The sequence below is a fragment of the Salvelinus namaycush genome, chromosome 33 (genome assembly GCF_016432855.1).
Source record: "Salvelinus namaycush isolate Seneca chromosome 33, SaNama_1.0, whole genome shotgun sequence".
NCBI classification, from domain to species: domain Eukaryota; kingdom Metazoa; phylum Chordata; class Actinopteri; order Salmoniformes; family Salmonidae; genus Salvelinus; species Salvelinus namaycush.
The window spans coordinates 24,560,897-24,587,163 of NC_052339.1; the positions used below are offsets into that span (position 1 = coordinate 24,560,897).

The following is a 26,267-nucleotide window of genomic DNA, read 5'->3' on the forward strand; positions in this document are numbered from 1 at the left end:
CCACCATAGTCCCTGTGCCCAAGAACACAAAGGCAACCAGCCTAAATGACTACAGACCCGTAGCACTCACGTCCGTAGCCATGAAGTGCTTTGAAAGGTTGGTAATGGCTCACATCAACACCATTATCCCAGAAACCCTCGACCCACTCTAATTTGCATATGCCCACACAGATCCACAGATGATGCAATCTCTATTACACTCCACACTGCCCACCTTTCCCACCTGGACAAAAGGAACACTTATGTGAGAATGCTATTCATTGACTACAGCTCAGCGTTCAACACCATAGTAACCTCAAAGCTCATCGCTAAGGATCCTGGGACTAAACACCTCCCTCTGCAACTGGATTCTGAACTTCCTGATGGGCCGCCCCCAGGTGGCGAGGGTAGGTAGCAACACATCTGCCACGCTGATCCTCAACACTAGAGCTCCCCACGGGTGCGTGCTCAGTCCCCTCCTGTACTCCCTGTTCACCCACGACTGCATGGCCAGGCATGACTCCAACACCATCAAGTTTGCAGATGACACAACAGTGTCTGATCACCTGATCGCCTGATCACTGACAACGACGAGACAGCCTATAGGGAGGAGGTCAGAGACCTGGCCAGGTGGTGCCAGGATAACAACCTATCCCTCAACGTAACCAAGACTAAGGAGATGATTGTGGACTACAGGAAAAGGAGGACCGAGCACGCCCCCATTCTCATCGACGGGGCTGTAGTTGAGAACAGGTTGAGAACGTTAAGTTCCTTGGTTTCCACATCAACAACGAACTAGATTGGTCCAAACACACCAAGACAGTCGTGAAGAGGGCACGACAAAACCTATTCCCCCTCAGGGAACAAAAAAAAATTGGCATGGGTCCTGATATCCTCAAAGTTCTTCAGCTGCAACATCGAGAGCATCCTGACTGGTTGCATCACTGCCTGGTACGGCAATTGCTCGGCCTCTGACCGCAAGGCACTACAGAGGGTAGTGCGTACGGCCCAGTACATCACTGGGGCTAAGCTGCCTACCATCCAGGACCTCTACACCAGGCGGTGTCAGAGGAAGGCCCTAGAAATTGTCAAAGACCCCCAGCTACCCCAGTCAGACTATTCTCTCTACTACCGCATGGCAAGCGGTACCGGAGTTCCAAGTCTAGGACAAAAAGGCTTCTCAACAGTTTTTACCCCCATGCCATAAGACTCCTGAACAGGTAATCAAATGGCTACCCGAACTATTTGCATTGTGTGCCCCCCCAATCCCTCTTTTTATGCTGCTGCTACTCTCTGTTTATCATATATGCATAGTCACTTTAACTATACATTCATGTACATTCTACCTCAATTGGGCTGACCAACCAGTGCTCCCCACATTGGCTAACCGGGCTATCTGCATTGTGTCCCACCACCCACCAGCCCCTCTTTTACGCTACTGCTACTCTCTGTTCATTATATACGCATAGTCACTTTAACCATATCTACATGTACATACTACCTCAATCAGCCTGACTAACCTGTGTCTGTATGTAGCCTCGCTACTGTATATAGCCTCGCTACTGTATATAGCCTGTCTTTTTACTGTTTGTTTTTTTCTTTACTTTCCTATTGTTCACCTAATACCTTTTTTGCACTATTGGTTAGAGCCTGTAAGTAAGCATTTCACTGTAAGGTCTACACCTCTTGTATTCAGCGCATGTGACAAATACACTTTGATTTGATTTGAAGTGCTCTGAAAGGCTGGTCATGGCTTACATGAACATCATTATCCCAGCAACCATAGGCCCACTCCAATTTGCATACTGCCCCAACAGATCCATAGATGATGCAATCTCTATTGCACTCCACTCTGCCTTTTCCCACCTGGACAAAAGGAACACCTACTTGAGAATGCTATTCGTTGTACTACAGCTCAGCGTTCAACACCATAGTGCCTTCAAAGCTCATCACTAAGCTATGGAACCTGGGACTAAACACCTCCCTCTGCATCTGGATCCTGGACTTCCTGACGGGCTGCCCCCCAGGTGGTAAGGGTAGGTAACAACATCTGCCACACAGATCCTCAACACTGGGGCCCCTCAGGGGTGCGTGCTCAGTCCCCTCCTGTTCACCCACGACTGCATGGCCAGGCACGACTCCAACACTATTATTAAGTTTGCCGATGACACGATAGTAGTAGGGCTGATCACAGACAATGATGAGACAGCCTATAGGGAGGAGGTCAGAGACCTGACAGTGTGGTGCCAGAATAACAACCTCTCCCTCAACGTGATCAAGACTAAGGAGATGATGGACTACAGGAAAAGGAGGACCGAGCATGCCCCATTCTCATCGACAGGGCTGTATTGGAGCAGGTTGAGAGTGTAACCGATGTGAAATGGCTAGCTAGTTAGCGGTGGTGCGCGCTAATAGCGTTTCAATCGGTGACGTCACTCGCTTTGAGACCTTTAAGTAGTGGTTCCCCTTGCTCTGCAAGGGCCGCGGCTTTTGTGGAGCGATGGGTAACGATGCTTCGTGGGTGACTGTAGTTGATGTGTGCAGATGGTCCCTGGTTCGCGCCCGGGTCGGGACGAGGGGACGGACTAAAGTTATACTGTTACAAGAGCTTCAAGTGTCCACATCACCAACAAACTATCATGGTCCGACCACACCAAGACAGTCGTGAAGAAGGCACTATAATGCCTATTCCCCCTCAGGAGACTGAAAAGATTTGGCATGGGTCCTCAGATCCTCAAAAAGTTATACAGATGCACCGTCGAGAGCATCCTGACTGGTTGCATCACCACCTGGTATGGCAACTGCTCGGCCTCCGACCGCAAGGCACTACGGAGGGTAGTGCGTACGGCCCAGTACATCACCGGGGCCAAGCTTCCTGCCATCCAGGACCTCTATACCCGGCGGTTTCAGTTTAAGGCCCTAAAAATTGCCAAAGACTCCAGCCACCCTAGTCATAGACTGTTCTCTCTGCTACTGTACGGCAACAGAGCTCCAAGTCTTGGTTCAAAAGGCTTCTTAACAGCTGCTACCCCCAAGCCAATAGACTCCTGAATAGCTTATCAGATGGCTGCCCGGACTATTGGCATTTATTATCCATCATAGTCACTTTAACTCCAACCCCAGCACATTGACTCTGTACCGGTACCCCCTGTATATAGTCTCGTTATTGTTATTTTGTTTTATTTTTTACTTTAGTTTATTTTGTAAATATTTTCTTAACCAACAATGCAGTTCAAGAAATTAAGAGACTATATACAGGGGGTACCGGTACAGAGTCAATGTGCCGGGGTTGGAGTTAAAGTGACTATGCATGGATAATAAATGCCAATAGTCCGGGTAGCCATTTGATAAGCTATTCAGAGTTAAGCGCCTGTAAGTAAGCATTTCACGGTAAGGTCTACACAAGTTGTATTCAGCGCATGTGACAAATATTTGATTTGATCTTCAATATATTAAACTTTAGTTTGTTGAAGTTTCACAGACAGGGAAACGTAGCGTTACATAATTGTAGGTTAGTTTAGTTGGTTTCTCACATGTTCCACATCGTACAAATGTTCAATACCAAAGGTCATCTTCAGGTTAACAACTGGCTCAGCGCTCCAGCCAATCCTGGTCACCGAAAACGATAAATCAGTAGATTACTGGCTACGGGGCCTCTACACCAACCACTATTGTTAACCAATCACAGAGCTGGATTTGGCAGCCCTGCTGAGGGCCAACAATTTTCCACAACAGAGTAATTGTTGCGTACGGCGACCACTGCGAAGTCATTACGGCAACCCAGAGCTCATGCGGTCAGTGGCACAGTGATGGCTTTGTGATAAGGGGTCGTGTAAAGTAAAAACCGCTGTGGCGAATGGATTGGTTTATCCAAGGGCCAGCAAGTCGCCTGAGGGTCACACACATTATTCACTGTACTAGACACTTCCTGGGGTCCAGGGAAGTAGATGGAAGCTGCAAACTCATATCAACCCTTACAGTGGAACCACACTTGAAGTGCTGTTTTAGGCATTTTGTATTGGGGAGCGGGAAAACTGTGGCAGCCGTAGGTTATTCACAAACTATTCACAAGGCCAGTTCTGCATCGTTATTGTGGCTAGTTTTAACAGTAGCATTAACACCAGCTCCCGGAGAGGGATGACATGGCCATTCTCTAAGAGGTCCCTCATAAGTATGACGAAGCATACTCACATTGCTGAGTAGGGCTCACGCAGCCACTTCTCTGGTAGTAATCCTAATGTTCTCCTAACACACTGGGATGTATTACCATCAATGAACTGCATTGGTGTGTTTGCATAGTGCTTACCTATCACACTGACTTAGCTAACAGGCTACTTGCCAGTCTCCCCACTGAAACTCTAATCAAACTCAAACTGGTCTGTCTTTTGAAGTAGACGGAGCCCGGGAGTCGCTGGAGTAGCCCAATTCCCCATAATGACTCTCTACCTCCCGCGGACACTCACTCGGGGGTCCTTTCGACACAGCCGGCTGCCCTGCCCTGGTGCCTGTGCAGAAATGTAATTACTGCAGGCAGAGAGAGCCGGAGAGAAAATGGAGCAGGAGACAGTCGGGCTGCACCCTACTGGGACAAACCTGCAGCAGCGCTACACAGAGAATTCATCTGGAGAGAGGGGAGAGAAAGAGAGAGACGGGAGAGGGAAAGCGGGGAGGGAGAGGGAGCAAGGCAGAGCAAGAGAGGGTGCGAGAAAAGAGGGGAAGAGTAGAGGAGAGTGAGAGAGGGGGAAACAGCTGGCAGAGCAAATCCACAGGCTTAGAGACCCCTCTCTGGGAGAGCTGCCCTGGAGGCTGTCTGACTGATGATGAACCAAACCTGCCTGACTAGACAGTTTAGTCATGCTTAATGCATCAGGGTGGACGTCAAATAATAACTAAGGCTGGTATAAAGAAGGACTGATGGAAACCAGCTTCACACTGATGTCAAGTGAAGTTGCACTGTTTTGATGGAGCATGTGATTGTGGTGCGTTCCAGTCAAAATAGTATATTTCTTGCTTTGTCATAGTCACGTCAGGTGGGGGTATTGTTAGTGGGTTATGTATATTGTCATAATCTGACATGACATTTGTGTAAACAATATGGAGAAGGTGCTTTTTATTGTGGAAGAAGAAATTATTGGGGAAACACTGATGTTACAAGTTGAAGTAATGTAAAGCTGTGTTGTTGATAAAATTGTGTTTTTTTGTTTCTCTCAGGTGGCTTCATGGGGAGTGTGAGAAGCAGGCAGGGGGCGACCTGGACCTTCACCCCCAGGCCGACTACGTCTGTACACAGAGGGACATGGTGGAAACCCCGGCCAGCCCCATCCAGGAACCCACAGAACCAGAACCAGAACCAACTATGGGTAAGAACAGAAACTGCACATCTGGAGTGTAGTTGAATATGTGGAATAGTTCTGTGGACTAGTGTTATATGTAATGTGGCTCTATACTCCAGCATTTTAGGAATGTGAATGTTTCATATTAGGCATGTATGAAAATATCCTCAAATACAGAATGTATAAAAATACCCTCAAATAAAAGTTGACATTCTGTACTGTTTCCTATGAAACTTTTGATCTCAAATCCAAACACTGGAGTGTAGAACCAAATATATATATATATCTATATATATATATATAATACTTTTGACTGGTACTGTGTGTATAGATAGATAGTAGCAGTCAAACGTTTGGACACACCTACTCATTCAATGGTTTTTCTTTATTTTTACAATTTTCTACATTGTAGAATAAATAACACATGGAATCATGTAATAACTAAAAAAGTGTTAAACAAATCAAAATAGATTTGAGATTATTCAACGTTGCCACACTTTGCCTTGATGACAGCTTTGCACACAATATAGAAAATAGTAAAAATAAGAGAAACTCTTGAATGAGTAGGTGTCATACTTTTGACTGCTACTGTGTGTATATATACATGTTTTTGCTTCACTGTCCAAATACATATGATGTGGAACAGTGTTATCTTGTTGACTACTTGCATTAGTACTGATGTCAAGTTGACTATGTAGAATATAGCTGTAGTCTAGTTGTTGACTATGTGGAATATTGCTGTAGTCAAGTGTTTCTTAATCCTGGTCACGGGGACCCAAAAGGGGTTTTGACCTAGCACTACACACCTGGTTCCACTAATCAACTAATCATCAAACTTTTGTTTGATTAGTGTAATCAGGTGTGTAGTGCTAGAGCAAAAACAAAAATGTGCACCCCTTTGGGTCCCCAGGACCAGGATTGAGTAACACTGCTGTAGTCTCGTTGACTATGTGGAATAGTGCTGTAGTCTCGTTGACTATGTGGAATAGTGCTGTAGTCTCGTTGACTATGTGGAATAGTGCTGTAGTCTCGTTGACTATGTGGAATAGTGCTGTATTCTCGTTGACTATGTGGAATAGTGCTGTAGTCTCGTTGACTATGTGGAATAGTGCTGTAGTCTCGTTGACTATGTGGAATAGTGCTGTAGTCTCGTTGACTATGTGGAATAGTGCTGTAGTCTCGTTGACTATGTGGAATAGTGCTGTAGTCTCGTTGACTATGTGGAATAGTGCTGTAGTCTCGTTGACTACCGGTATGTGGAATAGTGCTGTAGTCTCGTTGACTACCGGTATGTGCAATAGTGCGGTAGTCTCGTTGACTATGTGCAATAGTGCGGTAGTCTCGTTGACTATGTGGAATAGTGCTGTAGTCTCGTTGACTATGTGCAATAGTGCGGTAGTCTCGTTGACTATGTGCAATAGTGCTGTAGTCTCGTTGACTATGTGGAATAGTGCTGTAGTCTCGTTGACTATGTGCAATAGTGCTGTAGTCTCGTTGACTATGTGCAATAGTGCGGTAGTCTCGTTGACTATGTGGAATAGTGCTGTAGTCTCGTTGACTATGTGGAATAGTGCTGTAGTCTCGTTGACTATGTGCAATAGTGCGGTAGTCTCGTTGACTATGTGCAATAGTGCTGTAGTCTCGTTGACTATGTGGAATAGTGCTGTAGTCTCGTTGACTACCGGTATGTGGAATAGTGCTGTAGTCTCGTTGACTACCGGTATGTGCAATAGTGCGGTAGTCTCGTTGACTATGTGCAATAGTGCGGTAGTCTCGTTGACTATGTGCAATAGTGCGGTAGTCTCGTTGACTATGTGGAATAGTGCTGTAGTCTCGTTGACTATGTGCAATAGTGCGGTAGTCTCGTTGACTATGTGCAATAGTGCGGTAGTCTCGTTGACTATGTGGAATAGTGCGGTAGTCTCGTTGACTATGTGCAATAGTGCCGTAGTCTCGTTGACTATGTGGAATAGTGCTGTAGTCTCGTTGACTATGTGCAATAGTGCGGTAGTCTCGTTGACTATGTGCAATAGTGCGGTAGTCTCGTTGACTATGTGCAATAGTGCGGTAGTCTCGTTGACTATGTGCAATAGTGCGGTAGTCTCGTTGACTATGTGGAATAGTGCGGTAGTCTCGTTGACTATGTGCAATAGTGCGGTAGTCTCGTTGACTATGTGGAATAGTGCTGTAGTCTCGTTGACTATGTGCAATAGTGCTGTAGTCTCGTTGACTATGTGCAATAGTGCGGTAGTCTCGTTGACTATGTGCAATAGTGCGGTAGTCTCGTTGACTATGTGGAATAGTGCTGTAGTCTCGTTGACTATGTGCAATAGTGCTGTAGTCTCGTTGACTATGTGGAATAGTGCTGTAGTCTCGTTGACTACCGGTATGTGGAATAGTGCTGTAGTCTCGTTGACTACCGGTATGTGCAATAGTGCTGTAGTCTCGTTGACTATGTGGAATAGTGCTGTAGTCTCGTTGACTATGTGCAATAGTGCTGTAGTCTCGTTGACTATGTGGAATAGTGCCGTGCTCTTGTTGTTGACTATGTGGAATAGTGCTGTAGTCTCGTTGACTACCGGTATGTGGAATAGTGCTGTAGTCTCGTTGACTACCGGTATGTGCAATAGTGCGGTAGTCTCGTTGACTATGTGCAATAGTGCTGTAGTCTCGTTGACTATGTGCAATAGTGCTGTAGTCTCGTTGACTATGTGGAATAGTGCTGTAGTCTCGTTGACTATGTGGAATAGTGCCGTGCTCTTGTTGTTGACTATGTGGAATAGTGCCGTGCTCTTGTTGTTGACTATGTGGAATAGTACTGTAGTTGACTGTGGAATAGTGCTGTAGACTTGTTGACTATTTGGCGCTAACCAACAATGAACTGTCCTGAACATATTTTTGGGACAATATCTCTTTGGGTTTTATAATGTATTTTTGGATGATGCAGTGCAATTCTGGTCATCCCCAAATTGAAGGTCCACACAGCATTGAATCCCCTCCATCCACATCATCTCTCACAGAGCCAGGCCGGGTGTAGCGGGAGAGAAATTCTTCAATTACTGCCTTCCTGTATACACAGAACCAGCTGGTGACCTATCATGGGCCGGCACTGCGCCGCCAGCTAAAAACCAATCTGATTTCCCTCCAAAGATTTATTACTAGGTCTGGGACGATACCAGTATCGCGATACTCGTTAGTATCGCGGCAAAGAAACAAAACACGAAGCGGAACAGCCCTAATGTTGGAAACAAACATCATTATGTTGTCATCCAGAGTCACATGTATTTATTTTCTAAACTATAGCACATTATTTTACATACAGCAGGTCATTAAAGCAGCAAAGAGTTAGGTTTGCTTCATGTTTTCATTTTTGCCACTGAACTTGGGATACTGTTATCGTCACAGCCCTAGTTATTACCTAGCCAAATTAAAATGGACCCTGTTCCCAGCCTGCTTGCCACCCAGATCAATTGCGATGCAGAGTTGTTGTGATTTCCCCATCTCTCCTCCTCTTCTCTCTCTCTGTAGCCACCCCATCACCTCTCTATACTGTCTTCTAGCCACCCCATCACCTGTCTATACTGTCTTCTAGCCACCCCATCACCTCTCTATACTGTCTTCTACCCACCCCATCACCTGTCTATACTGTCTTCTAGCCACCCCATCACCTGTCTACTGTCTTCTAGCCACCCCATCACCACTCTACACTGTCTTCTAGCCACCACATCACCTCTCTACACTGTCTTCTAGCCACCCCATCACCTCTCTATACTGTCTTCTAGCCACCCCATCACCTGTCTATACTGTCTTCTAGCCACCCCATCACCTGTCTATACTGTCTTCTAGCCACCCCATCACCACTCTATACTGTCTTCTAGCCACCCCATCACCACTCTACACTGTCTTCTAGCCACCACATCACCTCTCTATACTGTCTTCTAGCCACCACATCACCTCTCTATACTGTCTTCTAGCCACCCCATCACCTTTCTATACTGTCTTCTAGCCACCCCATCACCTGTCTATACTGTCTTCTAGCCACCCCATCACCTGTCTATACTGTCTTCTAGCCACCCCATCACCTGTCTATACTGTCTTCTAGCCACCCCATCACCTCTCTATACTGTCTTCTAGCCACCCCATCACCTGTCTATACTGTCTTCTAGCCACCCCGTCACCTGTCTATACTGTCTTCTAGCCACCCCGTCACCTGTCTATACTGTCTTCTAGCCACCCCGTCACCTGTCTATACTGTCTTCTAGCCACCCCGTCACCTGTCTATACTGTCTTCTAGCCACCCCGTCACCTGTCTATACTGTCTTCTAGCCACCCCGTCACCTGTCTATACTGTCTTCTAGCCACCCCGTCACCTGTCTATACTGTCTTCTAGCCACCCCGTCACCTGTCTATACTGTCTTCTAGCCACCCCGTCACCTGTCTATACTGTCTTCTAGCCACCCCGTCACCTGTCTATACTGTCTTCTAGCCACCCCGTCACCTGTCTATACTGTCTTCTAGCCACCCCGTCACCTGTCTATACTGTCTTCTAGCCACCCCGTCACCTGTCTATACTGTCTTCTAGCCACCCCGTCACCTGTCTATACTGTCTTCTAGCCACCCCGTCACCTGTCTATACTGTCTTCTAGCCACCCCGTCACCTGTCTATACTGTCTTCTAGCCACCCCGTCACCTCTCTATACTGTCTTCTAGCCACCCCGTCACCTCTCTATACTGTCTTCTAGCCACCCCGTCACCTGTCTATACTGTCTTCTAGCCACCCCGTCACCTCTCTATACTGTCTTCTAGCCACCCCGTCACCTCTCTATACTGTCTTCTAGCCACCCCGTCACCACTCTATACTGTCTTCTAGCCACCACATCACCTCTCTATACTGTCTTCTAGCCACCCCATCACCTCTCTACACTGTCTTCTAGCCACCCCATCACCTCTCTATACTGTCTTCTAGCCACCCCGTCACCTCTCTATACTGTCTTCTAGCCACCCCGTCACCTCTCTATACTGTCTGCTAGCCACCCCGTCACCTCTCTACACTGTCTTCTAGCCACCCCGTCACCTCTCTACACTGTCTTCTAGCCACCCCGTCACCTCTCTACACTGTCTTCTAGCCTGTCTGTGTGGGCGTGTCTGTCGGCGGGCGTGTCTGTCGGGGGGCGGGTCAGTCTGTATGGGCGGGCATGCGTGTCGGTCTGTCTGTCTGTCGGCGGGTCGGTCTGCCTGGGCGGGATATTCTGGGCAGGCGGGTCGGTCTGTCTGTCTGGGAGGGTCAGTCTGGGCGGGCGTGTCGGTCTGGGCGGAAGGGCCTGCCTGCCTGTCTGTCTGTCGGCGGGCCTGCCTGCCTGTCTGTCTGTCGGCGGGCCTGCCTGCCTGTCGGGCGGGCCTGCCTGCCTGTCGGGCGGGCCTCTCGGGCGGGCCTGCCTGCCTGCCTGTCGGGCGGGCCTGCCTGCCTGCCTGTCGGGCGGGCCTGATTGCCTGTCGGACGGGCCTGCCTGCCTGTCGGACGGGCCTGCCTGCCTGTCGGACGGGCCTGCCTGCCTGTCGGGCGGGCGGGCCTGCCTGCCTGTCGGGCGGGCGGGCCTGCCTGCCTGTCGGGCGGGCGGGCCTGATTGCCTGTCGGGCGGGCGGGCCTGATTGCCTGTCGGGCGGGCGGGCCTGATTGCCTGTCGGGCGGGCGGGCCTGATTGCCTGTCGGGCGGGCGGGCCTGATTGCCTGTCGGGCGGGCGGGCCTGATTGCCTGTCGGGCGGGCGGGCCTGATTGCCTGTCGGGCGGGCGGGCCTGATTGCCTGTCGGGCGGGCGGGCGTGTCTCTGTCTGTCTGCGGGCGTGTCTGTCTGTTTGTCTGCGGGCTTGTCTGTCTGCTGGGGGGGTGTGTGTCTGTGTGTCTGTCTGTGTCTGTCTCTGTCTGTCTGTCTGTGTGGGCGTGTCTGTCTGTGCGGGCAAATCTGTCTGTCTGTGCGGGCGTGTCTGTCTTTGTCTGTCTGTCTGTGCGGGCGTGTCTGTCTGTGCGGGTCTGTCTGTCTCTGTCTGTCTGTGTGGGCGTGTCTGTGTCTGTCTGTGCGGGCGGGCCAGTGTTTCTGTCTGTGTGTGCCTGTATCTGTGCGGGCGGGTGTGTCTGTCTCTCTCTGTGCCTGCCTGCCTGTCTGTCTGTGTGCCCGCGAGTCTGCCTGCCCGTCCCTGTCTGTGTCCCTGCCCGTCCCTGTCTGTGTGTCCCTGCCTGTCTGTGTGTCCCTGCCTGTCTGTGTGTGTCTGTGTGTGCCTGCCTGTCTGTCTGTGTCTTTGTCTGTGTGTGCCTATGTGTGCTTGTCTGTGTATGTGTGTGTGCCTGTCTCTGCCTGTCTGTCTGTGCGTGCCTGTCTCTGCCTGTCTGTCTGTGCGTGCCTGTCTCTGCCTGTCTGTCTGTGCGTGCCTGTCTCTGCCTGTCTGTCTGTGCGTGCCTGTCTCTGCCTGTCTGTCTGTGCGTGCCTGTCTCTGCCTGTCTGTCTGTGCGTGCCTGTCTGTGCCTGTCTGTGCGTGCCTGTCTGTGCCTGTCTGTCTGTGCGTGCCTGTCTGTGCCTGTCTGTCTGTGCGTGCCTGTCTCTGTCTCTGCCTGTCTGTCTGTGCGTGCCTGTCTCTGCCTGTGCGTGCCTGTCTCTGCCTGTCTGTCTGTGCGTGCCTGTCTGTCTGTGCGTGCCTGTCTCTGCCTGTCTGTCTGTGCGTGCCTGTCTCTGCCTGTCTGTCTGTGCGTGCCTGTCTCTGCCTGTGCGTGCCTGTCTCTGTCTGTGCGTGCCTGTCTCTGCCTGTCTGTCTGTGCGTGCCTGTCTCTGCCTGTCTGTCTGTGCGTGCCTGTCTCTGCCTGTCTGTCTGTGCGTGCCTGTCTGTGCCTGTCTGTCTGTGCGTGCCTGTCTGTGCCTGTCTGTCTGTGCGTGCCTGTCTCTGCCTGTCTGTCTGTGCGTGCCTGTCTCTGCCTGTCTGTCTGTGCGTGCCTGTCTGTCTGTGCGTGCCTGTCTCTGCCTGTCTGTCTGTGCGTGCCTGTCTCTGCCTGTCTGTCTGTGCGTGCCTGTCTCTGCCTGTGCGTGCCTGTCTCTGCCTGTCTGTCTGTGCGTGCCTGTCTCTGCCTGTCTGTCTGTGCGTGCCTGTCTCTGCCTGTCTGTCTGTGCGTGCCTGTCTCTGCCTGTCTGTCTGTGCGTGCCTGTCTGTCTGTGCGTGCCTGTCTCTGTCTGTGCCTGTCTCTGTCTGTCTGTGCGTGCCTGTCTCTGTCTGTGCGTGCCTGTCTCTGTCTGTGCGTGCCTGTCTCTGCCTGTCTGTCTGTACGTGCCTGTCTCTGCCTGTCTGTCTGTGCGTGCCTGTCTGTGTTTGTGTGTGTGTTAGTGTGTAGAACTGGGATGTGCATGCATATATTCAAGCGCATCAGTGTGTGTGCGCTCACATATATGCTTGGGACAAGTTGAGTGATGATGGGATAGGAAGTGTTTGTTACTCACCGTAGCCATGGGCCTTTCCTTTGTGGAACCAGGCTGCCAGAAGCAGCAGAATTCTGGGCCCGGGCCAAAACAGGCTGCAGAGTAGCACAGGGAGAGGAAGAAACCATCCCCCCTCTTTCTCTCTGTTTGTTCCATATGTCTCTCTCTCTCTGTTTGTGCTCTCTAGCGCGCTCTCGCTCTGTCGCTCTTTCTCGCTCTCTCGGTCGAGCTCTCGCTCTGTCGCTCTCTTTCCCACCCCATGCCCCTCTCCTCCCCTGCCTCTCTCCTCCCCACCCCCTGCCTCTCTCCATCCTGTTCCTGTCACATGTCCTGGCGGGTGCAGACACAACACCACATCAAGCAGTATACACTAGGCTAGACTCCTAGGCCTACACTCATATTCACTTATGCAGTTGTTTTTCACACGTATACAGTAATATTTAATTTTGTCGACACACAAACCATTTACATGTTTGCATGTACTGTGCATTTGGAAAGTAGTCAGACCCTGTACTTTTTTCCACATTTTGTTACCTTACAGCCTTATTGTAAAATGGATTAAATAAATGTTTTGCCCTCATCAATCTACACACAATACCCCACAATGACATCACAGCAAAAAACAGGTTGTTAGAAATGTTTTCAAATTCATACATCAACAGAAATACCTTATTTAAATAAGTATTCAGACCATTTGCTATGGAATTGAGCTCAGGTGCATCCTGTTTCCATTGATCATCCTTGAGATGTTTCTACAACTTGATTGGAGTCCACCTGTGGTAAATTCCATTGATTGGACATGATTTGAAAAGGGACACACCTGTCTATATAAGGTTCCACAGTTGACAGTGCATGTCAGAGAAAAAAACAAGCCATGAGGTCGAGGGAATTGTCCTCAGAGCTCCGAGACAGGATCGTGTCGAGGCACAGACCTGGGGAAGGGTACCAAAACATTTCTGCGGCATTGAAGGTCCCCAAGAGCACAGCGACCTCCGTCATTTTTAAATGGAAGAAGTTTGCAACCACAAAGTTTATTCCTAGAGCTGGCTGGCCGCCTGGCCAAACTGAGAAGTTGGGGGAGAAGCCCCTTGGCCAGGGAGGTGACCAAGAACCCGATGGTCACTTTGACAGAGTTCCAGAGTTCTTCTGTGGAGAAGGAGAACCATCTCTGCAACACTCCACAAATCAGGCCTTTTATGGTAGAGTGGCCAGACGGAAGCCACTCTTCAGTAAAAGGCACATGACAACCCACTTGTCGTTAGCCAAAAGGCACCTAAAATACTCTGACCATGAGAAACAAGATTCTCTGGTCTGATGAAACCAAGATTGAACTCTTTGGCCTGAATGCCAAGCATCATGTCTGGAGGAAACCTGGCGCCATCCCTACGGTGAAGCATGGTGGTGGCAGCATCATGCTGTGGGGATGTTTTTCAGTGGCAGGGACTGGGAGACTAGTCCACTTCAAGTACAGAGATCCTTGATGAAAATCTGCTCCAGAGCATTCAGGATTTCAGACTGGGGCGAAGGTTCACTTACCAACAGGACAACGACCCTAAGCACACAGCCAAGACAATGCAGGAGTAGCTTTGGGACAAGTCTCTGAATGTCCTTGAGTGGCACAGCCAGAGCCTGGACTTGAACCCGATCGAACATCTCTGGAGAGACCAGAAAATTGCTGTGCAGCGACGCTCCCCATCTAACCTGACAGAGCTTGAGAGGATCTGCAGAGAAGCATGGGAGAAACTCCCCAAATACAGGTGTGCCAAGCTTGTAGCGTCATACCAAATAAGACTCGAGGCTGTAACCGCTGCCAACGATGCTTCAATAAAGTACTGAGTAAAGGGTCTGAATACTTATGTAAATCTGATATTTTATTTTTCATGTTCTAAAAAGACAGTTTTTGCTTTGTCATTGTGGGGTATCGTGTGTTGATTGATGAGGGGGAAAAAAACAATTGAATCCATTATAGTATAAGGCTGTAACGTAACCAAATGTGGAAAAAGTCAAGGGGTCTGAATACTTTCCGAATGCACTGTACATGCATCCGCACAGAGTTGCTAATGCAGAACTGTAGAACTCATTCTGGCCCAATGACCAATAACACCATTACCTGAGCTTTGCTTTGTGCCTTATCTGACTCTATTAAAATTCCACACACAGACACACACACACACCAACTCCACACAACCTCAAACATTCATGGCTGAATAACTCAGTGCAGCAGCTTTGCATTGGGGGGCAATACTCCCTTTCTCCATGCTGTCAGGAGAGACATGGCTGTGCATCGATCTGGGGTGTCAGAGGTGGGGACTGGGGTGTGCTTAGCCAATGAGGATGGGGACGGGCCCCTCTGGAGTGGGGGTGTGGGTGGTCTTTGACCCCACTGGCTAACCACTTACCTGCTGGTGCCACTGTCTGCCACAGCCCACTGTGGCATAGCCAGACTTTTATTAGTCACCTACACCCAGACTATTTATCTTCAGTGGCAGAGCTAATGTTCTCTTTGGAGCCCTTTCGTGCATTCCCATCTTGATCTATCTCGTGTTTTCTGCCTTACCTCGCTTTCTCGCTCTCTTTCTCCTTGGCTCATACTGTCTCGTTCTTTCTCCCTTCCCCCTGCCCTCTATTTTTGTGCTGCTTGGAGCGGCGGAGGGAGAAGAGGTGGAAGGTCTCTCCCTTGGCTGAAATCCTGGGACTGTGTGATGGCTTGGAGGTGTTCTCGTGAGGTGGGGGAGAGGGGGAGGTGTCGCTCAGTCAGAGCCGAAGTCTTTTCACACTATCCTGTTGGCTCTGTTTTTTTTACTGGTCCTCTATCACTCTCTCTTTCTCCGATCCTGTGTCACTCTGTTAGGGCCGGTGCGATACAGTATCACGATACTCATTAGCGCCGTGGCTACGAAAAAAATCTACGATGCGGATTTGACTTCTGTAGAAAAACAGCCCTAATCTTGGAAACAAACATCATTAGGTTGTCATCCAGTCACATTTATTTATTTTCCAAGCACTCAATATTTTACATATGGCATGTTTTTTAAAGGACAAAAGAGTCTGGTTTGCTTCGTATTTTCATTTTTGCCATCGAAAAAAGTTTGCGATACTGGTATCGTCACAGCGCTAATCTCTATCTAGCCAGGGCAGCTGAGGCTATTGTGTGGCACTGTGTGTGTGGCACTGTGTGTGTGTGTGTGTGGCACTGTGTGTGTGTGTGATTGGAACCTCAGCAACACAGTGTTTTTGTTTACCCTCCAGACAATGGGATCTGTTACCTCAATGTCAAGGGTCTGATTCAAGTAAAGACCTGCGTCCCAAACTACACCCTGTTCCCTATGTAGGGCAATACTTTTGACCAGGGCCCATAGGGACTATGGTCAAAAGTAGTGCACTATTTGGGACACAGCCTGCTTGTCAACCGAGGCAAGTTCAGACTGCTCCCGTTACATTACAGTTACTACATCATTCTAGTGGTCATCTCATCTGTAGCTACCAGAAATACAATGCAGAAGTACTATCTTGTATGAGGCCTTGAGGTATTAAAAGGAAAATTCTTACCAAAGGTGAAACTTGATTGTGAACTGTACTAAGTACACAACGTGTCACTGTCAACCATATGATTGAGGCAACAATGTGAAGTCTAGTATAGATAGATAGTCTATAAATAATCATATATAGGTGCTCATTCTATGGACTACAGGAAAAGGATGGAATGAATGGAAAAGGATGAAAAGGATCTATAATATAAAATAATCATATATGCCATTTAGCAGACCCTTGTCCAAGTCATACGTGCATTTTCCTATGGGTGGTCCCAGCGGGACTCAAACCCATACTCGTCATTATTCTCTGAGAAACTAACAGCCCAACAGCATAATAGGAGTATGCGTGGAGAACTGAAATGTGAAGGGAATCCAGCCTTGTCTGGCTGCTCTGTGGTGCTGTTGAGATGTTCTTGCTGCAGTACGGCTCTCTTGGGGGAGGGGAGAAGGGGGGGGGGGGAGACATCTCAGGAGACAGTGGCGGTTCTGCCGCAAGTTAAAAATAGCTGCCCGGGCTCAGCCAATGGGACGCTCTGGCCTCGTCACCCCCCCTCTCCCATCTGTGCTAGCCGAGCGTGAACGGCGGGCATGTATTCACCACGGCAGCAGCAGCAAAGAGACAGAGATGGAGAGGCGCTGGTGTATTTACCACTGGAGAGGATTAAAACAGGCACTCCTCTTTTCTCCATATCTCTCTCCTTTTCTGATGCATCTCCTCCTACCTCTACAATGACACAGACTATAAGCATATTATCATCTGAATGCGTACATTTACCCCCCCCCCCCCCCCCCCCTAAAGAACAGAGTTTTGATTGGATGGATAATTGAGGCTCTATAGATCCATCATATTGGCATGTCAGTATTTAGCAGGTGTGCTTTGTTCCCAATGACATTCCCATGTAAGTCTAATCAAGAGGCTCAGCTTGTCTTCCCTGTGTGTTCACTGTGCCCTTAACGGACCCCTGATCATACTGAGTTCATTCCCAACCATTCATGTCATCAATGGGGGTCCCCTGATTTCTTCTGGGCGGTAACCAAACTGTGATCGCTAAAGCTACGTCATGTTCCCACTCGTCTGATTGGTCGATAGGAGAGGGTCATTTGTTTCAAGTAATTTTTGGTGAAGATGAGCCTAGCCGAACCTCCCAGTGAGATGTGGTACTGTAGTACTAGAGTTCAAGGTGGGTCCCCAGGCGTTATAACTCAGTTACACATTGAACTTTGCACAATCTGACTCCCCCGCTGGTCTAGTCACACACCCATCCATTTTACTCCATTTAGTTTGCTAAGACTTTCATTGCAGGCCAAACACAGTAGGTTTGTTAACTCTTTCTCTCTCTCTCTCTCTCTCTCACACACTCTAATCTCTCACCCGATTTGCTGGGACTGTTATGTTCTGCCTGAAACCATTGCCTCGGCGTTCTAATGAGAGCGGGGGTCTTCTAAACAGGGGTTGTCATGGTGACGCCTTTCTGTGTGGGTTTTACTGCATGTGCTGATCCTCCAATGTGAGGAGGGGAAGAAGAAAAAGAGGGAAACATGGACGCAAGGAGCGAGAGGCAGAAATGGAGGGTGGGGGCCTTTTTCAGACCAGCTCCCAGGGTAATGTGAATGGTAGTTGCAGGGAAAGTGAACTAGGATGTAGTGTTTGTTAATATTTTAAGAAATTGAAAAGGGTACTTCTCCCCAATAGCCTATTTTTGCATTGAAACATAGTACTCACTCTATCTAAGCCTAAATAGTCTTGAAATGAAGCTTACCATATTATTATTCCTGTATTTCACACATATTTTTCTTATTGGAAAACAATTATCATACCCTGAGGTCTTTCTATAGTAGATGGAGTGGATGTGAATACTAGAACGTAAGCTGATATCACTGCTATTGAGTGATTCCTCACGAGACCAGGACAGAAAAATACCAGGATGTTTTGGATTTTCACGAAATGTAATCCATAGAATGGTCCTTTGGAGGAAGGATTGTTGTATTTTAAAGCATAATTGATAATGAATTCATATCATTTTGAATATTTGTGACATTTTGGACTTACCCAGGCCTCCTTTAAAGTGGAACTGACAGTGTTTGAACAAGTTTGCACATATGAAAAAAATCACTGAAGCTGGAGACTCATCTCCCTCACTAACTTTGAGCAGCTCACAGATCACTGCACCTGTACATAGCCCATCTGTAAATAGCCCATCCAACTACCTCATCCCCATACTGTTATTTAAAAAAAAAAAAAAAAAAAAAAAAAAAAGATACCCCAGTATCTCTACCCCCAGATACCCCAGTATCTCTACTTGCACATTCATTTTCTGCACATCACTCCAGTGTTTAATTGCTAAATTGTAATTATTTTGCCACTATTTATTGCCTTACCTCCCTTATGTTGCCTCATTTGCACACACTGTATATATACTTTTTCTATTGTGTTATTGACTGTATGTTTGTTTATTCCATGTGTAACTCTGTTGTTTGGGTCGCACTGCTTTGCTTTATCTTGGCTAGGTCGCAGTTGTAAATGAGAACTTGTTCTCAACTAGCCTACCTGGTTAAATAAAGGTGAAATTTAAAAAAAAATCTATATAAAACATTCATATCTGTAAAAAATATCTAATTCCCAGTTTATGCTACAAAATCAACTTTCTAAGAGATGTTAAAAATAGGTTATATTTGACTGAAAATTCCATGACGTAGAGCAAGGCATTTTTGGCAGATAGATGGATGCAGTTCAGTGCATGATAAATTCACCAATATATTTCTTGGTAGTCCAACAAATATTGCTACCAGTGTTGTAATCACAACTGGCCTGGGATCTTGTTTGCTGCCTCCAGCCATTCGGGATGCACGGTTTCAATTACTCAATATTGGACAAAAACGGACAAGCAAAGGCTGGGAATGTCAATACAATCAAACTAGCGAGGGCAATGATCACAAGTCAGTCATAACGTGGCTAATAGACTATCTATTTATGTAGCTATGTATTTATTTAGCAAGCTGAAAACCTGGAGCTCAATGTTAACTAGCTAGCTAGCTGGCTGCTAAGAGGACGTCATTGGGTGAGTGGCTGACTTTTTCTCCCCATATCGTTTTTCGGTGGCTACAGCTAGAGATGCATGTGTCATTTGGTTAGCTTGCAAGAAATGTCAATCACTTTGCTATAGCTAGCTATGCTGAACTTGAACGACTGTTATCCACAGTTCGCATATCTTTTAGTTGTCAATCAAATGTATTTGGCATCTATCAAATGGGCAGGCAGGCCGGAAAGTTCCCATTCAGATGTCAAAACGTGGGACGAGCAGACTATTATTCCGTATCGTTTATCAGCACAATTTTGACGGCCAACAAGCTGAAAACGTTTGAGAGGGTTTGTCTACGGTTACCTCATTAGATTTGAGCTCATCTCGCTCTGGCTAACGGTTGTTGATCTTGTTGTTGATGTGCATAGGCAACTAAGGAAGAGAGAGAGCCTACCTGTTCATGGTTGTTTAATCAATATGACTGTAAAGTTCCCAAAATGTAAGAAGACTCCTGTAGTATTTACATATTGGCAGAAATCCATTCAGGTGTATTCTATGGCTAAAGTCACTCAGTTGCTCCTGCCTGTAAACCAATGTCCAGTTCAAAGTGAATGAAGGCAGGCCTGTGTGGCAAATGGCTTATTTGCATATAAGCTTACTGTAGTTCTGATTGACTATGGCACACCTGTGACTGTGTAGAATCTGGGCCTGGACAAGACTGACACGTTTTTATGAGATTGTATTTGCTGCAGTGTTTATTAATTGTTCTAACGCACGGCCGCTTTCCAACTCTATATTGCTATAGAATTTTCACATACCTTACTGTCATTCCCAAACATTCTATGAAAGTATGAAAACTTGAAAAATTCCATGTCTGTGCTCGCTTGTCAGAAAATGGATTAAAAAGGCATGTTCTTCCTGGGGTTGTATTTGAATAAGAGTTAATGTTGCTAAAGCGCTGTCAGTTCCACTTTAAGACTCCATAATGTTTCATCTGTAAGTGCTACAAATTGAACATTGGTGTCATATGAAGCTTTACTGTTTGTTTTGTTATATGATAAGAAAGCATATCAAAGTTCCCGAAGTGGGATCTCTGCTACTTTTAGAGTTATGATCCAATTTGTAAGCATGTGAAAATGGATTCAAAATGGCCCCCCTATGCTGGTGATTTGCAGGATGTAGAAGGAGGGATCTGCTTGGTTACATTGCCTACTATGCCAATTTCGCTGTATAAAATGGGCCATGACTTTAAAACTAGCAGAAATCCCACTTTGGAACCTGTAGAGTATATTGTGTTCCAAAATATACTGAAAAATAAGGCAAATACTATTTTCCACGTTGTAGAATTATGGTAAAGACATAAAAACTATGAAATAACACATGGAATCATGTAGTAACCAAAGAAGTGTTAAACAAATCAAAATATATTTATTATATTTCAGATTCTTCAAAGTAGCCACACTTTGCCTTGATGACAGCTTTGCACACTCTTGGCATTCTCTCAACCAGCTTCACCTGGAATGCTTTTCCAACAGTCTTGAAGGCGATCCCACATTTGCTGAGCACTTGTTGGCAGCTTTACCGTCACTCTGCGGTCCAACTCATCCCAATTGGGTTGAGGTCTGGTGATTGTGGAGGCCAGGTCTGATGCAGCACCATCAATCTCCTTCTTGGTCAAATAGCCCTTACACAGCCTGGAGGTATGTTGGGTCATTGTCCTGTTGAAAAACAAATGATTGTCCGACTAAGCGCAATCAGATGGGATGGTGTATCGCTGCAGAATGCTGTGGTAGCCATGCTGGTTCAGTGTTCCTTGAATTCTAAATAAATCACGGACAGTGTCACCAGCAAAGCACCCCGACACCATCACACCACCTCCTTCATGCTTCACGTTGGGAACCACACATGCAGAGATCATCCGTTCACCTACTCTGCGTCTCACAAAGATACGGCAGTTGGAACCAAAAATCTCAAATTTGGACTCAGCAGACCAAAGGACAGATTTCCAACGGTCTAATGTCCGTTGCTTGTGTTTCTTGGCCTAAGCAAGTCTCTTCTTCTTTAGTCGTGGTTTCTTTGCAGCAATTCGACCATGAAGGCCTGATTCTCCTCTGAACAGTTAATGTTGAGATATGTCTGTTACTTGAACTCTGAAGCATTTATTTAGGCTGCAATCTGAGTTGCAGTTAACTCTAATGAACTTATCCTCTGCAGCAGAGGTAACTCGGGGGCTTCCATTCATGTGGCGGTCCTCATGAGAGCCAGTTTCATCATAACGCTTGATGGTTTTTGCGACTGAACTTGAAGAAACCGTCAAAGTTCTTGACATTTTCCGCATTGACTGACCTTCATGTCTTAAAGTCGTGATGGACTGTTTCTTTTTGCTTATTTGAGCTGTTTTTTCCATAATATGGACTTAGCCCTATTTGGTAAAATACAATTTTCTGTATACCACCCCTACCGTGTCACAACCCAACTGATTGGCTCAAATGCATTAAAAAGGAAAGAAATTCCAACTTTTAACAAGGCACACCTGTTAATTGAAATGCATTCCAGGTGACTACCTCATGAAGTTGGTTGAGAGAATGCAGAGTGTGCAAAGCTGTCATCAAGGCAAAGGGTGGCTACTTTGAAGAATCTCAAATATAAAATATATTTAGATTTGTTTATCACTTCTTTGGTTACTACATGATTCCAAATGTGTTATTTCATTGTTTTGATGGCTTCACTGTTTATTCTACAATGTAGCAAATAGTACAAATAAAGAAAAACCCTTGAATAAGTACGTGTGTCCAAACTTGACTGGTACTGTATATTTTCAATATTCATACGTTAATGTATTTTTTTCCCATTGAAATTAAAATACTTCTGGTATTACAGAGCAAGCGGTAAAGCTTCATATGACACCAATGTTTTCTTTGTAGCACTTACAGATTAAACATTATGGAGTCTTAAAGATGTACTATGCAGAAATTGCTCTGCCATTTTCTGGTTGCTAAAATTCTAATAGTTCACCATTTCAGTTTGTGACAAAACATGCAAGTATAGTGTAGATAATCATTGTACCACATAAACCACTGTGAAATGTATTTTCCTTAACCTAAAATATTGTATTTTCAGGGGTTTGAAGTTTGTGTACAAAACCAAAGGTAAAAGACGAGAACTCATTTTTAAAATGGGAAGCATACGAATAGCACACATAGAACATGTCTTCCGCTTCTTAGACTTGCATTCAATGAGAGTGACAGATCTATAACTCACATTTCTATGTGAATTTTGTTGTATCGCCCAAAAAGTTAAACATTGCAGCCATAAAGGAGGCCTGGGTAAGGCCAAAATGTCACATTTTTCAACTTTAATTATTTATCAATTATGCTTTTAGATACAAATATATGTCAACAATCCTTCCAAAGGACCATTCTATGGATAAAATTGTGAAAATCTGAAATCTTTTTTTTTCTCTCCCTGGTTTCTTGAGGAATCACTCAATAGCAGTGGTATCGGCTTATTCACATCCACTCCATCCACTATAGAAAGACCTCAGGGCATGGAATTGTCAAGTCGTAGACTCTGTTTTATAGAGAGAACACTAGGTATTGAGTTATTAAAGCAGCTGGGTTTTGGCTTTGGAATGTGGTGGTGAGTTGAAGTGAGAATACCTGGGAGGAAGATGTTCCCTAATTAACTTGAAATTAGTGCCTAATTGGAAGGGCTGTGAATTGTTCTGCTTGGATGGTGTCAGTGTGTGACTCACTAGAGAACCACAGGAGTTGAGCGGGGCCTCAGTTCCCCATTGTTCTGCATTCAAAACTGGGAACTTTTTCTAATGAGAAATTCCTTTGACGGTGGCCAAACCATTTTGGAAATAAATAGCATTTGTCTCATATACCTTTGTCTCAGGGCCAGGTTTTCTACGGGACCAAACTGAGCTCGCATTTATCCATATCCTCTTGATTACTCTACTGCAACATGGCCAAATGTTTTATTGTTCTTCTTTTTGTTGTTGTTGTGAGAATTGGTTGGAAGCCTATTATTTTTTTGTTACAAACAGCTGTCAATTAAGGCATGACTTTGCTTTTATTTCCTGTCTTCCAGATGTCTTTATGGCTGTGGTGGAGGTGGTGGTGCCGCTTTTGCAAGAGGCGTGCCCTAGCCCTCGGCTGGAGCAAGAGGCGTGCCCTAGCCCTCGGCTGGAGCAAGAGGCGTGCCCTGGCCCTCGGCTGGAGCAAGAGGCGTGCCCTGGCCCTCGGCTGGAGCAAGAGGCGTGCCCTGGCCCTCGGCTGGAGCAAGAGGCGTGCCCTGGCCCTCGGCTGGAGCAAGAGGCGTGCCCTGGCCCTCGGCTGGAGCAAGAGGCGTGCCCTGGCCCTCGGCTGGAGCAAGAGGCGTGCCCTGGCCCTCGGCTGGAGCAAGAGGCGTGCCCTGGCCCTCGGCTGGAGCAAGGGGCGTGCCCTGGCCCTCGGCTGGAGCAAGGGGCGTGCCCTGGCCCTCGGCTGGAGCAAGGGGCGTGCCCTGGCCCTCGGCTGGAGCAAGGGGCGTGCCCGGAGCAAGGGGCGTGCCCTGGCCCTCGGCTGGAGCAAGGGGCGTGCCCTCTAAAGGAAGGAGAGGCGTGCCCTCTAAAGGAGGGAGAGGCGTCCCCTAGCCCTCGGCTGGAGCAAGGGGTGTGCCCTGGCCCTCGGCTGGAGCAAGGGGTGTGCCCTGGCCCTCGGCTGGAGCAAGGGGAGTGCCCTGGCCCTCGGCTGGAGCAAGGGGCGTGCCCTCTAAAGGAGGGAGAGGCGTGCCCTAGCCCTCGGCGGGAGGAAGGAGCGTGCCCTAGCCCTCGGCGGGAGGAAGGAGCGTGCCCTAGCCCTCGGAGGGAGGAAGGAGCGTGCCCTAGCCCTCGGATGGAGGAAGGAACGTGCCCTCTTGAGGGAGAGGCGTGCCCTAGCCCTCGGCGGGAGGAAGGAGCGTTCCCTAGCCCTCGGCGGGAGGAAGGAGCGTTCCCTAGCCCTCGGAGGGAGGAAGGAGCGTTCCCTAGCCCTCGGAGGGAGGAAGGAGCGTTCCCTAGCCCTCGGAGGGAGGAAGGGGCGTGCCCTAGCCCTCGGCGGGAGGAAGGGGCGTGCCCTAGCCCTCGGCGGGAGGAAGGGGCGTGCCCTAGCCCTCGGCGGGAGGAAGGGGCGTGCCCTAGCCCTCGGCGGGAGGAAGGGGCGTGCCCTAGCCCTCGGCGGGAGGAAGGGGCGTGCCCTAGCCCTCGGCGGGAGGAAGGGGCGTGCCCTAGCCCTCGGCGGGAGGAAGGGGCGTGCCCTAGCCCTCGGCGGGAGGAAGGGGCGTGCCCTAGCCCTCGGCGGGAGGAAGGGGCGTGCCCTAGCCCTCTAAAGGAGCAGGAGCCCAAAGAGTCTCTCTCAGGTACAGTATAGAAAACCATGCTGTATGTTTTAAAATCACAATAACGTCCCAGTATAATTTCCCCCAGCCACTTAGATAAGATCGTCTCCACCCTCTTGTTGTAGGTGTCACTTTTGAAAAATAAATACCACAGCTCCGATTCAATAATACATGCAATTTGATTCAGGATGATAAACAAGCTGGAGCTCTTATTTAATTGGCTTTCTCCGTTCCAGGTGCTGAACCGGCGCAGGAGATCCAGGTGACCGTTACCCTGACGGAGGGCCCGGAGTCTCCCCAGAGGTCTGGAACTCTAGTGGGCGTGTCACCGCTCGCCTCCCAGAGTCCCGCCGCACCCAGGGCCGACGACGACCAACAGGAACTGGAAATATCGGACTCGCCAGAAGGAGCAAAAAGGGCGGCGCATGAGGAGGCGTTGCCCCACAATGCAGAGGAGACCAAATCGGAGGACTCCAAAACCACTTTTACTCCGCCCACCAAAGAAATATCCCATGAGCCTTTGGAGGAGACTACCGAGGAGCCCCCTGTAGAGGAGAAGCCTATGGAAGTAGCACCTGTGGAAAGGACACCTTCGGATTTGGAACAGGCTGTTGAGGAGAATGTTCTGGAACCTATGCAGGAGGAGCAGGGTGCAGTTGCGGAAAAGGAGGTTGTGCAGAAGTTGCAGAAGGAGTTAGAGGATGAGGGGGATCATTTGCCTCCAATTGTTTTAGATGAGGGGGAGGTGTTGCCTTCAAATATATTGCCTGTTGAAGAGGATACAATCAGAGAAAAGGAGCTTAGTCCCATGGCTGAACTTCCTGAACGGAAGAGCACGGTAGACATGGATACCACGGTAGAAATGGATACTACCCCTGCCAGCGACTGCAGCTTCTCGGACTTCGGCTCTCCGAGGGGAGAGAGCAGAGCCCCTAAGGCCTCCCCTGGAATGTCTCCCGAACTCTCGTTTAGGCTGGCCCCGTCCCCCTTCTCTACAGAGGCCTCCCCTAGGAAAGCCAGCCCACCCCAGGTTCAGGTCCAAATCCAGGCCCAGGCTTCATCTCAGGTCCAGCCTTATCCTGGATACAGTGCTAGTGTGCCTCCCACCAACACAACCTTTATTCCCCTCACCCCCAAGATTGGAATGGGGAAGCCTGCCATCTCCAAGAGGAAGTTCTCCCCAGGGAAGCCAAGGGTGAAGCAGGTAAGGCTGTTTATCTGTTTGTTACTGTCTTTGGGTCCTTACAGAAAAGTTTCTTCCCCAAAACTGTACCGGTAGGGTTAAAGCTCTTGAAGGTCTGTAGCTCTTCTCCCAGGCCTATATAGTTTCATCAAGATCTGTATCTCTTCTGCCAGACCTATAACTCTTCAGCAAGGTCTAGCTCGTCTGCCAGACTTATAGCTCTGCAGAAAGGTCTGTAGCTCATCTAGCAGCTATTCACTTCTACCAAGTCTGTAGCTGTTCTGTAGTCTATTCCAGTCTGTAGCCATTCTACCAAGTCTGTAGCTTTTCTGTAGTCTATTCCAGTCTGTAGCCATTCTACCAAATCTGTAGCAGCTCTTCAAGCAGGCCTGTAGCAGCT

At 48.0% G+C, this 26,267-nt stretch overlaps 1 protein-coding gene across 1 annotated transcript in view; it reads left to right on the forward strand.

Moving 5' to 3' along the window:
- The window catches only part of kmt2ca (lysine (K)-specific methyltransferase 2Ca), a 219,338-nt gene that overhangs the window by 116,440 nt on the left and 76,631 nt on the right, over positions 1 to 26,267 (forward strand). Inside the window, exons 11-13 of the mRNA XM_038972982.1 lie at positions 5,191 to 5,339; positions 23,419 to 24,705; positions 24,921 to 25,888. Of these exons, the coding sequence (XP_038828910.1) occupies positions 5,191 to 5,339; positions 23,419 to 24,705; positions 24,921 to 25,888 (2,404 nt within the window). The remainder of the gene's footprint in view (positions 1 to 5,190; positions 5,340 to 23,418; positions 24,706 to 24,920; positions 25,889 to 26,267) is intronic.